Source organism: Sebastes fasciatus, chromosome 16 (assembly GCF_043250625.1).
Source record: "Sebastes fasciatus isolate fSebFas1 chromosome 16, fSebFas1.pri, whole genome shotgun sequence".
NCBI lineage: Eukaryota > Metazoa > Chordata > Actinopteri > Perciformes > Sebastidae > Sebastes > Sebastes fasciatus.
The window spans coordinates 1,728,141-1,743,140 of record NC_133810.1 but is presented as its reverse complement, the minus strand read 5'-3'; the positions used below and the strand labels follow the sequence as shown (position 1 = coordinate 1,743,140).

The following is a 15,000-nucleotide window of genomic DNA, read 5'->3' as shown; positions in this document are numbered from 1 at the left end:
GCACTCTATGGTGCCCCGGTAGAAGTCCCTGAGGATTTGTAGTTTCAGTCTGAAAGTCTTGAGTCGCCTCAGAGCGTCCAGTCTCTGCTGGGCTTTCCTGACTACAGCGGTGGTGTGGGTGGCCCATGTCAAGTCTTTATGGATGTTGACACCCAGGTATTTAAAGGTGTCCACCCTCTCCATCGCTGTGCCGTTGATGGTGACTCCTGTAATCCACGATGACCTCCTTGGTCTTTGAGATGTTCAGGGAGAGGTGGTTGTTCTGACACCGCTGTTCCAATGTGGTCACCTCCTCCCTGTAAGCCGTCTCGTTGCCATGGGAGATCAACCCCACAACTGCTGTGTCGTCCGCAAACTTCACGATGGTGTTTGAAGCTCTTGTTGCCACACAGTGGTGGGTGTAGAGGGAGTACAGGAGGGGGCTGAGAACACAGCCCTGTGGTGCTCCTGTGCTTAGAGTCAGTGAAGTGGAGGTGAGGTTGTCCATTCTCACCACCTGGGGGCGCTCCGTCAGAAAGTCCAGGATCCAGTCACACAGTGGTGTGTTCAGGCCCAGATCCTTAAAGGGACTGTTTGTAACTTTTTAAGGGTATAAATGTAGCGGGTCGGCACACATGCGCGTTTCGCATATGAGCCTCGTCTCCGCTGCCTGCTCTCCTTCACACAGACAGTGTGCGCGTCCTCGCTGTCTCGCTCCACCTCTAGACGTGCATGCTGCTCACTCCACACTGCAGAAGAGTTAGTTTAGCTCTGAGAATATCTAGTGAATGTTCAGTGGACGTTTGTGCAGAAATAACTGCTGCAGCTCCTCCAGACCAACAGAGGTTTCCCGTGTCTTGTGAAGTGACGGGACTCCTCAACGTGTTACGTTATCGTCTCGTTACCGACCGGGTGCCGGTGTCTTCGGCTGCCGGCTTCGGTCGGGAGGCGATAACGTAACTCGTTGAGGAGCCCCGCTGCTGAAGCCTGCGCTGAGCAGGAAAAGCCAACACTAGGATCAGCATTGATTCATGGAGAGACCTTCGTCTGGTCAGCTAACATTACTGCCAAGCAGCTGAAATATAGAGTGATATTGTGCTTTTAGCTGACGTGTGTCTCCTCACTGTTTTGAGCGATGCTCGTTCATGTCTATTTAGAGCGAGCAAGCGCGAGCTCGACGCTGACTTTCGTTGATTTCAAGGCCACAGGTGTCGCTGTTAAGCAGCATTTCTGAATCTTACAAATAGTCCCTTTAAGCTTACTGACGAGCCTGGAGGGCACTATGGTGTTGAACGCTGAGCTGTAATCCACGAACAGCATCCTCACATAGGTGTCCCTTCCTTCCAGGTGGGAGAGGGCGGTGTGTAGCATCCAATAGTACGTTCAATATAATATATCCGCATGTTCAGATTTTTCATTACAATTCTGCAAAACTATTTTAAATTAAAAATATATATTAAGACTACATCTTCTACAAAAAACAAAAAGGCTAGTAAAAAAGTGAGTTTGTACTCCATTTTAATGTTTTTATTTAAATTACTATTATTTATTTATTTATAATAACCCCTGGTAGGTTTTGTGTTTTATGTTACTTTTTTTTAAATTTAATTTTATGTTTGTAGTTATCCCCTAATTTCCCCTATATGTATCGTTTACCTGTATCGGGTTAATTGATCTTTGTATTGTTCACAAATTTAAAATAAAGTCTATTTAAAAAAATAAATTATATATATACAAATACTTCTTCTTCTATCTTTCCTATCCAATTGTGCCTTGTATGTTAAGAGGCTTTATTGAGTTTAGGTTACTATGCCTTAATGTTTCTCCTTTGTTATTGGAAAAATAAATAAATAAATAAAATAATACTTTTCCCCAGATTCTAACTACTCACTTGTAATAATAATAATAATAATAATAATAATAATAATGATAATAGTAATAATAATTTAAAAATATTTAGTATTTCCATTTTCTGCTACTTTCTACTTCTACTCCACTACATCTCAGAGGTAAATATTGTACTTTTTACTTCACTATATTTGTCCGACAGCTTTATTTACTTTTCAGATTACAGTTTTAGTCGCAGCTCCATCAGTTTAGCAACCAGTCTGGTGAAGATTATGGTGTTGAAACTAATTGGGTTAAAAATCTGGCTACAAGTCCATCAATTCTACTGTCTTTTTTATTAAACATTACAGCTGCATTCATTGATTTTTCTTGTCCACATGGGGGCAGCAAACCAATCTGAAAAAAAAACTACAATGAGCCGCTCTCATGGCTTCACCAAATAAATCCAATTAATCGCATGAAAAAACGTTTCAGCCCTGTATTCACTCATGACTATAGTTGTGTTCTAACTATATAGTATTATTTGTTTAGGCTGAATCAAATTACAATTTAAAAAGATTAAGTAGACCAAGTTTATTAATAGAACAAACCTTTGTAGTGTTTATAACATCCATTTACTAGCACATCTCACTGGCAGTTATACAGTGTATGAAAATACAGAGGCAAAAAGTGAGTATTGATTATTATTATTAGCAGTATGTCAAACTAGCTGATAATCCATTTTGTGCAACTCAAGACTAAATGGACAGAAAACATGTGATATGAGGACCACCAGTAAAGCAAAAAGCTTTGGATGCATATTATCTAATATTGTACTATTATACCACAGCCACATTTTAGGATAATATTTAAAACAGTGAAATGACAACTTGAGCAGCTTTTCTTGGTTGTCAGAATGATAATTTTGACATGCCTCTATAGGTGGATTTAAGAAATACTGGCAAAACTACAGTTGAACATGCTAAATAGTCTGCATATGAATAAAAAAAAGGATGTTTTCTTTACGAGTTTTGAATTTGTTCTCGGCAATGCTGCATATGCTGAGTTATGAAAGTCAGTCAGATGAAAGCATGAGTTTAAAAAACATATAGAGTTCATTCCATGTCTGCTAAGGGGAGACTTCAGCCTTGGCTGTGATGATATATATATATATATGTATATATATATATATATATACATATATATATATATATATATATATATATATATATATATATATATATATATATATATATATATATACACACACTACATTTACAAGAAAATACAAAGCTCAACTCATTTCATGAAGTCTAGGGTGAGACCTTGGCCTTGGCCGGGGCGACTGAGAGTTTCAGTCGACAACATAGATGGTACACGAGGACAGGTCTGATGTTCTGATCTCTTATGCCATAAATGAGAGAACTCAGACATCTGGGGAAGATGAAAATAAGCACATAAAAAACAATGTGGATGCGCACAAACACGATCCTCGTAACAATGTTTGACATGGCTACAAGGAAAGAGAGGTGTATAGTTGACAAGAGACTGAGGCCCAGCTGCACCAGATGCAGCAGCAGAGTATTACGAGCCTTCTGGGCTGAAGCTTTGTTTGTGGAGGCTGACCTGGCTGCTATCATCACACCTATATAGGAAGAAATGACTGCTAAACCAGCTGATACAAACAGAAAATAAGTGTAGGCTTTATCATAAAGACCAGAAATTGGGCCAAGAAGTATGTTTAGTTTGACACAATACTTTTCCATCTGCAGGCTCTCCAGGTTGTCAAATGGAAAATCTAACAGTAAAATAACTTGTGTGAGGACATATAGTGAACTGAAGGACCAAACCACAGTGATAGCCACTGCTGTGTTTCTCATGGTGATGATGGTAGCGTGCCTCAGTGGGTAGCACACAGCCACATATCTCTCCAGAGACATCACCACCAGTGTGAGAGGGGAGATTACTACTGTGAGACTGGCTAACATGACGAGAACGCCACATACTGGATATGTCAGTTTTACTCTACAAGCAGCCAGGAGGTACAGTAACTGACTCACTGCCATCTGTACAGTGTCTGCAAAAAGGAGGTTAAACAGAAGAATGTAACGGGAGGTCTCACGAAACACCAATTTACTCCTCAAGGTGAATAACATGACCCCATTAATGAAGATACACACACAGCATGGTACTGTAGTCAGAGTAGAAAATAACACTCTTTCCAGTAAGCCTTGATACTGCTGTCCAGCAGTGATGTTGGTCTGAGATTGAGTTGCGTGTGACATTTCAGAGAAGCATTTAAGACATGAGAAATTTATCCTGTTGATGTCATTGTAATAATATTAATAACAAGTGTATTTAGTATAGGACCTTTCATAGAACACAATTCACAAAGTGCTTTACAAGAACAAAAATGAATTAAAAACAGTAAAACCATCAAACAATAAACAAATTGTAATAAATAAATCTTTTCCTGTTTGTATTGTGAGAACAATGAAAATCCAACATCCTTTAAGCACAGATGCCCGTTGAGTCACATCATCCAGGTCTGTGCTTGTTTCCATGCAAGCAGAACTGGTCTGCAGGTGTTACCTGCCCTCAAACTGTGTATATCAGCTTTGCCCTGCCCTAAACCATGTTCACGTGACCCCATCACATGTCAGCATGGTTAACAGAGTAGTAATAGGTAATGTAATCTCTGCCCTATTATTCCCCAATACCCCTGTCCATGTGATCGTGTTTTACACAGTTTAAACGTAGTACACAAGTAAGTAAACTTTATAAACCAGAGTTACAAGGTGCTTCACACCAATACAATACAACAAGAATTTTAGCGAATTACCAAACATAAAGACTGAAAAGGTGGGTTTTTAAAAGCTTTTTCAAATATGGCATCAATAAGCTGAACTAAAACAGTACAAGCTTAATCCGCCTTTATCTTTAGCCTCAACCTTGAGACACTTCCAACATTTGATCGTCAGCTCCCAGCGGTCTTCAGCTAAAAGATCTGAAATGTATGTGGAGCCCGACCACCGTTTTCATACTGTATAATCACCTGAAACTAAGAATCGTGTTATATCTACATAAAGGACGGGTCCTCATCACGGAGTAATGAGTAATGAAGTTGCACCATTGGTCGAAGTGAATGATAACGTTATCTCTATCTCTAAGGCTGAGCCCAGCCACCCCACGAAGAAAACTAAGACAAGAGACAACCCTGGCGGAGGCCAACACCCCCTGGAAACATGTTTAACTTTGTGCCGAGTATACGGACACAGCTCTCACTTTGGTTATACAAGGACCGAATAGCTCGTAACAACGACCCCGGAACTTTGCCAGAACTTCTTTGAGGTCAACCCAAAGTCCTTCTCGATGGTCTCCCCGGAATTCCTCCCACACCTGGGTTTTTGCTTTGACGGCCGCCGCAGCTGCAGCCCTTCTGGTCAACCGGTATCCATCAGCTGTTTCCGGGGACCCCGGGCCTTCTTCGGCTTGACGGCCCCCTTCACTGCTGGTGTCCACCGGCGGGTTCTTAGGTTGCCGCCCCGACAGGCGCCGATGACCTTCTGACCACAACTCCTAGCAGCCTCTTCCACAATGGAGGCTCTGAGCATGGCCCACTCGGATTCCATGTCCCCAGCCTCCACCGGGATGCACGAGAAGCTCTTCCGGAGGAACCTATGCTCGAACATGGTGTTCGTCATGGCCAATCCATGACTAGCACAGAAGTCCAACAACAAAGCACCACTTGGGTTCAGATCAGGAAGGCCGTTCCTTCCAATTACACCGCCCCACCCCCCACCCCTCTGGTTCTCTGGGGAGAACTCCTTCACAGCGGTGCTCAGCCGGGGGCTTGTGAGCATCCCCACACTCGCCCGGCGCCTCTCACCCTGGGCAACTCCGAAAAAGGCGAAAGTCCAGCCCCTCTCCAGGAGTGTGGTTCCAGAACCAGAGCTATGCATGGAGGTAAGCCCAACTATATCTAGCTGGTATCGCTCCACCTCCCACACCAGCTCCGGTTCCTTCCCCGCCAGAGAGGTGACATTTCACGTACCCAGAGCCAGTCTGCAATGCCAAGGATCAGCACGCCTAGATCCCCGCCTTTAACTGCCGCCCGGCTCACACTGCACCCGACCCCGATGCCTATCCCTGCGGGTGGTGGGCCCAAAGGGTGGACATTAGAATCAGTTTGTAAATTATATATAGGCTATTGAAAGAAAGTCTGGATGTTTCCTCATAAATATCTAATCGTGAATAAGGTTAAAGAAGTGTCCTTAGACATTATTCATAAATATTACCCTACCAATCACAACATGCAGAAATTTAAAAAAGACATATACAAACTGCTCTTTCTGTGATGAATATTCAGAATCAGTTTTGTTCTCACACCAAGAAACTCTTTAAAGTCTTTAAGGATATGATCAATGACAAAAACGGATTTGTCACTGATCATATCTTTAATTTTTTACATTATTATGGGAAAATGTGGTATTTGGTTTTGTTTGGAAAAAAAGAAGACATATTTTCTTATAATAGCTTTGATATGTTGGCAAAAATCTTTTATTCATAAATATAAATTTAACGATAAAAAGCCATATTTTGTTGAGCAACACGTGAAACTGCTCTCTAATTTGACTAACAAAAATGCTATCAATATACTTAACATCTGTCTTTTATAATATAATGTGATATATGTGATATACCCCTGGCTCTTTTGTTATTGTTTTATTTCTTTACTGAATCTGTGTTATGTTATTTTATCTGTCTCTCTGTGTCTCTCTGTGTGTCTCTGTGCGTAGTCTGTCTGCTCCTCTCTCTCTCTCTGTTAAGACACAACTGACACTTATGTGGAATAAGTACGTAATTTAAAACCAATGATCACAAACAGCAGTGACACTCGACTATTTCTAATAAATATGGTGGATGGATTTAGAAATGTGGAATCGGAGGAATTAAAACTCCAGGAGAACAGCGGGGAGAGAGGGGAGGGAAGTCAAAGGCGTTCATGGGATGCATGTTTTATCATCTTATCAGAATCAGATCATTTATATCACATATAATATATCATTTATATCGTTTATGGTAGATTATCAGTGCGAGCACCTGGACGAGCCGACACACGGCACGGTGGAGGGGGGTGAGAACGAGGTGCTGTAATTTATCAATACAATGTTCACGTCCTTTTTGTAAAATAAAACAAATGTTCGTCGTAACTTATTTTTTGGGAACAAATATAATTAATGAAACATTATTTAAAAGTTTTCTGCATCTGCTCTTCTGATTTATAGAATATGATTTTACAGGGCAATACATTTTCAGAAGAATTAAATGTTCAGATGAAGGCTGTGATAAATAATAATCATTTAACTAGTAATAATAATGGTCCAAAATTATATAAAACGCGTAGCTTTAATTCAAAAACCTTCAAATTTTCTTAGGGGACAACCTCCAAACCCAATATCTCCTAGTATCTTTTATTCACTGTATAAATTCAGAATGTGTGTCTGTATAATATATAGGAGCATTCTGACTGGGTCACTACTCATAAAACCTGATGAACAGCTCAAACACCTCAGCTCTGTATGTATACCCGCTTGTCTGCTGTTGATTCCAGCCTGTAAACATACTATAATATATTATAGTGATACTACAAATAACACAGGAAAGCACTTTAAGTATTAACACTATGTATAAACACTACACCTTAACCCTACAATGTTCCAGTGTGAATATTATTGGAGTATTATTGGCCTACTATAGAAGATGCATAGCCCAAGTATAATAATATAGCAATAAAATTACAACTAATTATGACTGACACAGTTTAACATGCTTAAAGAAATAATGAATGAAGTCGACAGAGATTGCTGAAACCAGCCGATACACACATCAATATGTGAATAACGGGAGTACCGGCACTTATCCACTTCAAGCACTGTACGTATATGTACACTACATTTACAAGAAAATACAAAGCTCAACTCATTTCATGAAGTCTAGGGTGAGACCTTGGCCTTGGCCGGGGCGACTGAGAGTTTCAGTCGACAACATAGATGGTACACGAGGACAGGTCTGATGTTCTGATCTCTTATGCCATAAATGAGAGAACTCAGACATCTGGGGAAGATGAAAATAAGCACATAAAAAACAATCTGGGTGCGCACAAATACTATCCTTGTAACAATTCTCGAAAGAGCTGTGAGGATGGGGTTGTAAATGGTTGAAGAGAGACTGAGGCCCAGCTGCACCATATGCAGCAACAGAGTGTTACGAGCCTTCTGGGCTGAAGCTTTGTCTGTGGAGGCTGACCTGGCTGCTATCATCACACCTATATAGGAGGAAGTGATTGCCACACCAGCTGATACAAACAGAAAACAGGTGTACGCTTTGTCATAATGATCAGACATTGGCCCAAGAAACATGGCTATGTCGGAGCAAAAGTCATTCATCTGCAGGCTCTCCATGTCCTCAAATGGAAAATCTAACAGTAAAATAACTCGTGTGAGGACATGTAGTGAACTGAAGGACCAAACCACAATGATAGCCACTGCTGTGTTTCTGATGGTGATGATGGTAGCGTGCCTCAGTGGGTAGCACACAGCCACATATCTCTCCAGAGACATCACCACCAGTGTGAGAGGGGAGATTTCATTCGTGAGATCAGCAAGCATGGTGAGAACACCACATACAGGATATGTTAGTGTTATTCTAGATGCAGATATTAGATACAGTAACTGACTCAGTGCCAGCAGCACAGTATCTGCAAAAAGGAGGTTAAACAGAAGAATGTAACGGGAGGTCTCACGAAACACTAATTTACTCCTCAAGGTGAATAACATGATTCCATTGATGAAGAGAAACACACAGCATGGTACTGTAGTCACAGTGGAAAATAACACTCTTTCCACTAACCCCCGCCCAACAGTGATGTTGGTTTGAGATTGAGTTGCGTGTGACATTTCAGAGAAGCATTTAAGACATGAGAAATTTATCCTGTTGATGTCATTGTAATAATATTAATAACAAGTGTATTTAGTATAGGACCTTTCATAGAACACAATTCACAAAGTGCTTTACAAGAACAAAAATGAATTAAAAACAGTAAAACCATCAAACAATAAACAAATTGTAATAAATAAATCTCTTCCAGTTTGTATTGTGAGAACAATGAAAATCCAACATCCTTTAAGCACAGATGCCCGTTGAGTCACATCATCCAGGTCTGTGCTTGTTTCCATGTAAGCAGAACTGGTCTGCAGGTGTTACCTGCCCTCAAACTGTGTGTATCAGCTTTGCCCTGCCCTAAACCATGTTCACGTGACCCCATCACATGTCAGCATGGTTAACAGAGTAGTAACAGGTAATGTAATCTCTGCCCTATTATTCCCCAATACCCCTGTCCATGTGATCGTGTCTTACATAGTTTAAACTTAGTACACAAGTAAGTAAACTTTATTTCTATCGTGCCCCTCAACAGCTGATTAGACTGTTGTCAGGCCATTAAATAGGCGTTATCAGTGGCTATAAGCCCCATAGATGTGGGCCAATAGATGCCTACTACACTAGGGTGACCATATTTTCAAACCCCCAAAACGGGGACACTTAAGTGAACCGCACATCCACGCGCTAATATGCACACACCATAGGCGTTTTCATCAGGATGGCTAACTTGGCGCACCTGTGGCGCATTTGAAAACGGAGTGGGATCAGAAAGAAGGTATTATTATAGGTGGCTGCATTACAGGCTGTTACAATCATGACTTATCACATTCACTACTTTCACCCCCTTTAATCACAGGACTATCCCCGTCATGACGCACTGACAGTTTGGGAGTCCTGTAGAGAGTTTCCCTCAGAGGAAATGTATTGTTGTCTGGGCCTTCGTACATTATTTTTCAACTTGTTTTGTCTCAGGCTAAAATTAAAATTGTGGAGCTCAGAGGACAGTTTGTCCAGGAGACACCGGTTGTCCACTGGTGGAGACACCGGGTGAAAGACAGAACGGACAATCCCTGAGGGAGTTATAAGCGGAGCGAAATGCCTCTTGATTCGCAGAGGGAACTGTGTAGAATAATTAATCAAAACGACACGTTTGATGTGCACATAAGTACGGAGGGTTCTGTGGTTCAAAACTACACTATAAGTAACCAGCGGATATCTGTTGTGTCCATGCGTAATGTTGGCTTGACCGCGCGCAAAACCACTCTCTATAGAGACTGCAGTGGTGCGCTGTGCTGGCTCTCTATATACTTATCTCATGCACACACATTAATTAATGAGTCGGACATGATAAACATCTATGTCAGTATAATATTATTATTTTAATTGTGGTGAAAACTGGGACAATCTGTTAGTGACTGTTGAAAACCGGGACATTTGAGTGTTTTACAGATATGTGTCAGGACTCGGGACACGTCAGCTTGAAACCGGGACTGTCCCGGAAAAACCGGGACGTCTGGTAACCGTATACTACACCCACTAGTAGGTTTTATCATCTATTCACATGATAGATCACCGAAAGAAGGTATAAAAGAACACAACGGCGACCTCTAGCGACCGTAAAAGACAAAGCTCCTATCTGAGTCCCCAACACACCTCAGCTGGCCCCTTTCGACGTGAAGGAGTAGCGTCTCTACTCCGATCTCTAAGGCTGAGCCCAGCCACCCTACAAAGGATGCTCATTTCGGCCGCCTGTGTCCGCCATCTCATTCTTTCGGTCACTACCAAAAGCTCATGAACATAAGTGAAGGTTGGAACGTAGATGGACCGGGAAATCGAGAGCTTTGCCTTATAGCTCAACTCCCTCTTCACCACAACGGTCCGGTACAGCGCCCGCATAACTGCAGACGCTGCACCGAACCGCCTGACCCGCTCCATTTTACCCTCACTCGTGAACAAGACCCCGAGATACTTGAACTCCCTCAGACTTGGAGGTACTGATTCTCATCCCGACTGCTTCACACTCGGCTGCAAACCGCCCCAGTGCGTGCTGAAGGTCACGGTTTGATGAAGCCAACAGACAGGCCCGCCGTTAGGCGGGGGCAAAGGGTACAGCTGTCCCCGGGCCCAAGGCCAGGGGGGGGACCCATGCAAAGGTTTATGGTTGACCCTTAAATGGGATCAAGAACAACACTTTACTTACTGAGTTATATCACTGACAGTACAAGTTAAATGTATTTTCATGATAAATAAATGTATTGGTATCATTAGAACACCTTTCAACTTATCATTTCATACCCCCACCCCCCCACTGTTATTGTGAAAATGCGGTTGAAACAGGATCCGGAAAGCGGCGAGGTCCGCGCATGGGTCCGCACATGGGTCCGCGCAGCGCACGGAGGAAATGCGCCAGGAGAGTTGCAACGGTGATCCTTCCACACCGGGCGTCATTCACCCGTCGAGTTGAATCTTCCGGGCAGACTGAGTGGCCAACCGACCCCTACCGTGGAGAAACACCGGAGCCTGATCCGTGTCCTAACAGCTGATCAATGAGTGATGACGCGACCTCCAGAGGGTCGGACTCATACACGGATTCAGATGTCCCAAACCATAAATATAAATAAGAAACAATGGAACTTCCTGCTGTATATGATAAAGTATGATGATAGTGAAGCTGAAAATGAAGACAGTAGTTTAATTTAAAATCAATACACGGGCTGGATAAGACCTGTGACCCTTAAAGTAACCGTGTTTAATTCCATTGAATAAGAGTGCATTTATACATTAACCATCATTGTTGCATTGATAAACCTTACAGTGAGGGTATCAATAAATAAATAAATAAAACGACACGGTCGTAGGCCTTCTCCAAGTCTACAAAACACATGTAGACTGGATGAGCAAACTCCCATGACCCCCGCAAGGGTAAAGAGCTGGTCCACTGTTCCCCGGCCAGGACGGAATCCACATTACTCCTCCTGGACCTGAGGTTCGACAATCGGTTGGAGCCTCCTTTCCAGCATCCTAGAATGAACTTTCTCGGGGAGGATGAGCAGTGTGATACCCAGATAATCTGAGCACACCCTCCAACCGCCTTTTTAAAAATGGGAACCACCACCCCGGTCTGTCATTCCACAGGTACTGACCCCGAACTCTACACGACACTGAAGAGGCAAGTCAACCAAGACAGTTCAACAATGTCCTCAACCTTAAGCATCTCAGGGCGAATCTCATCTACCCCTGGTGCCTTACCGCTGAGGAGCTTTTTGACTACCTCAGCGACCTCTTCCAAGGATATGGACAAGCCTTCCCCCGAGTCTTCAATCTCGGTGTCTACGTCCTCTACGGAGGACGTGTTGGTCGGGTTCAGGAGTTCTTCAAAATGGTCAAACACCAAGTACACTTAAGAACCACCCTATGCTTGAACATGGTGTTCGTTATGGCCAATCCATGACTACCACAGAAGTTCAACAACAAAGATCAGGCAGGCCATTCCTCCCAATCACCCCACTCCGGGTTTCTCCATCTTTGCCCATGTGACCGTTGAAGTTCCCAAGCAGACCTATACTTTCTTTCTGATTGTTAGGAGCTTGTCTTGTCTGAGTCTGTGTTTCAGTCTTGTGCTGTTTTATTCTGTAATGTTATGTTATATTATTCTGTGTGTGTGTGTGATTTTGTCTTGTCCTGTTTATTCTCACAATGTCACATTTTCAGTGTGTTTGTGAACCCCAGGAATAATAGCTGCTGCAATGCTGTAGCTAATGGGGATGTTAATAAACTAAATAAATAAAATGACCCTGCCAATCACAACATGCAGAAATAAAAAAAAAAGACATACACAAACTGCTCTTTCTGTGATCAATATTTACAATCAGTTTTGTTCTCACACCAATAAACTCTGTCATTGATTTGAGCATATTTTTTATGCTAAATGCAGTACCTGTGAGGGTTTATGGACAATATCTATAATTGTTTTCTGTTGTTAATTGATTTCAAATACTAAATATATACATACATTTACATAAAGCAGCATATTTGCTTTGATAAGAGTATTAAATACTTGACAAATCTCTCTTTAAGGTACATCTTGAACGGATAGAAAATGTACAATTAAATATTTTAATGGATTGACAGCTCTGGAGGAATTTGCCCTGGAATGATGAAAGATGCAAATACACCATACATTTTAGGATACAATTTAAAACAGTGAAATGATAACAACTTGAGCAGCTTTCGTTGGTTGACAGAATGATAATTTTGACATGCCTCTTTAGGTGGATTTTAAGAAATACTGACAAAACTACAGTTGAACATCGTTATGCTAAGTATTCATTAGCAAAATTAGTTTTGAATTTGTTTCTTGTGAATGCTGCATATGCTGAGTTATGAAGGCCAGTCAGATGACAGCATGAGTTTAACAAACATCAAACATATAGAGTTCATTCCATGTATGCTAAGGTGAGACATATGATGATATATATATACACACACTACATTTACAAGAAAATACAAAGCTCAACTCATTTCATGAAGTCTAGGGTGAGACCTTGGCCTTGGCCGGGGCGACTGAGAGTTTCAGTCGACAACATAGATGGTACACGAGGACAGATCTGATGTTCTGATCTCTTATGCCATAAATGAGAGAACTCAGACATCTGGGGAAGATGAAAATAAGCACATAAAAAACAATGTGGATGCGCACAAACACTATCCTCGTCACGATGTTTGACATGGCTACAAGGAAAGAGAGGTATATAGTTGACAAGAGACTGAGGCCCAGCTGCACCAGATGCAGCAGCAGAGTATTACGAGCCTTCTGGGCTGAAGCTTTGTTTGTGGAGGCTGACCTGGCTGCTATCATCACACCTATATAGGAAGAAATGACTGCTAAACCAGCTGATACAAACAGAGAATAAGTGTAGGCTTTATCATAAAGACCAGAAATTGGGCCAAGAAGTATGTTTACTTTGGCACAATACTTTTCCATCTGCAGGCTCTCCAGGTTGTCAGATGGAAAATCTAACAGTAAAATAACTTGTGTGAGGACATGTAGTGAACTGAAGGACCAAACCACAGTGATAGCCACTGCTGTGTTTCTGATGGTGATGATGGTAGCGTGCCTCAGTGGGTAGCACACAGCCACATATCTCTCCAGAGACATCACCACCAGTGTGAGAGGGGAGATTACTACTGTGAGATCGGCCAACATGACGAGAACGCCACATACAGGATATGTCAGTTTTACTCTACAAGCAGACAGGAGGTACAGTAACTGACTCACTGCCATCTGTACAGTGTCTGCAAAAAGGAGGTTAAACAGAAGAATGTAACGGGAGGTCTCACGAAACACCAATTTACTCCTCAAGGTGAATAACATGGTCCCATTAATGAAGAGAAACACACAGCATGGTACTGTAGTCAGAGTGGAAAATAACACTCTTTCCACTAACCCCCGCCCAACAGTGATGTTGGTCTGAGATTGAGTTGCGTGTGACATTTCAGAGAAGCATTTAAGACATGAGAAATTTATCCTGTTGATGTCATTGTAATAATATTAATAACAAGTGTATTTAGTATAGGACCTTTCATAGAACACAATTCACAAAGTGCTTTACAAGAACAAAAATGAATTAAAAACAGTAAAACCATCAAACAATAAAATTGTAATAAATAAATCTCTTCCTGTTTGTATTGTGAGAACAATGAAAATCCAACATCCTTTAAGCACAGATGCCCGTTGAGTCACATCATCCAGGTCTGTGCTTGTTTCCATGCAAGCAGAACTGGTCTGCAGGTGTTACCTGCCCTCAAACTGTGTATATCAGCTTTGCCCTGCCCTAAACCATGTTCACGTGACCCCATCACATGTCAGCATGGTTAACAGAGTAGTAATAGGTAATGTAATCTCTGCCCTATTATTCCCCAATACCCCTGTCCATGTGATCGTGTCTTACATAGTTTAAACTTAGTATACAAGTAAGTAAACTTTATTTCTATCGTGCCCCTCAACAGCTGATTAGACTGTTGTCAGGCCATTAAATAGGCGTTATCAGTGGCTATAAGCCCCATAGATGTGGGCCAATAGATGCCTACTACACTAGGTCGACCATATTTTCAAACCCCCAAAACGGGGACACTTAAGTGAACCGCACATCCACGCGCTAATATGCACACACTATAGGCGTTTTCATCAGGATGGCTAACTTGGCGCACCTGTGGCGCATTTGAAAACGGAGTGGGATCAGAAAGAAGGTA

The 15,000-nt window shown here is 41.9% G+C and overlaps 3 protein-coding genes across 6 annotated transcripts in view; all 3 read right to left on the bottom strand.

The window, feature by feature from the left end:
- The window catches only part of LOC141753168 (rap1 GTPase-activating protein 2-like), a 467,886-nt gene that overhangs the window by 149,030 nt on the left and 303,856 nt on the right, over nucleotides 1–15,000 (bottom strand). The gene's annotated exons all lie outside the window — the stretch shown is intronic.
- On the bottom strand, nucleotides 3,120–4,091 carry LOC141752471 (odorant receptor 131-2-like). Its single transcript, XM_074610459.1, has one exon. The coding sequence runs from the start codon at nucleotides 4,089–4,091 to the stop codon at nucleotides 3,120–3,122; it is 972 nt and encodes a 323-aa protein (XP_074466560.1).
- On the bottom strand, nucleotides 7,803–8,765 carry LOC141752469 (odorant receptor 131-2-like). The gene has a single exon (XM_074610458.1). The coding sequence runs from the start codon at nucleotides 8,763–8,765 to the stop codon at nucleotides 7,803–7,805; it is 963 nt and encodes a 320-aa protein (XP_074466559.1).

Excerpts from the sequence above, each read along its gene's own strand:
- LOC141752469 (XM_074610458.1), bottom strand. The coding sequence starts at position 8,765 with ATGTCACACGCAACTCAATCTCAAACCAACATCACTGTTGGGCGGGGG.
- LOC141752471 (XM_074610459.1), bottom strand. The coding sequence starts at position 4,091 with ATGTCACACGCAACTCAATCTCAGACCAACATCACTGCTGGACAGCAG.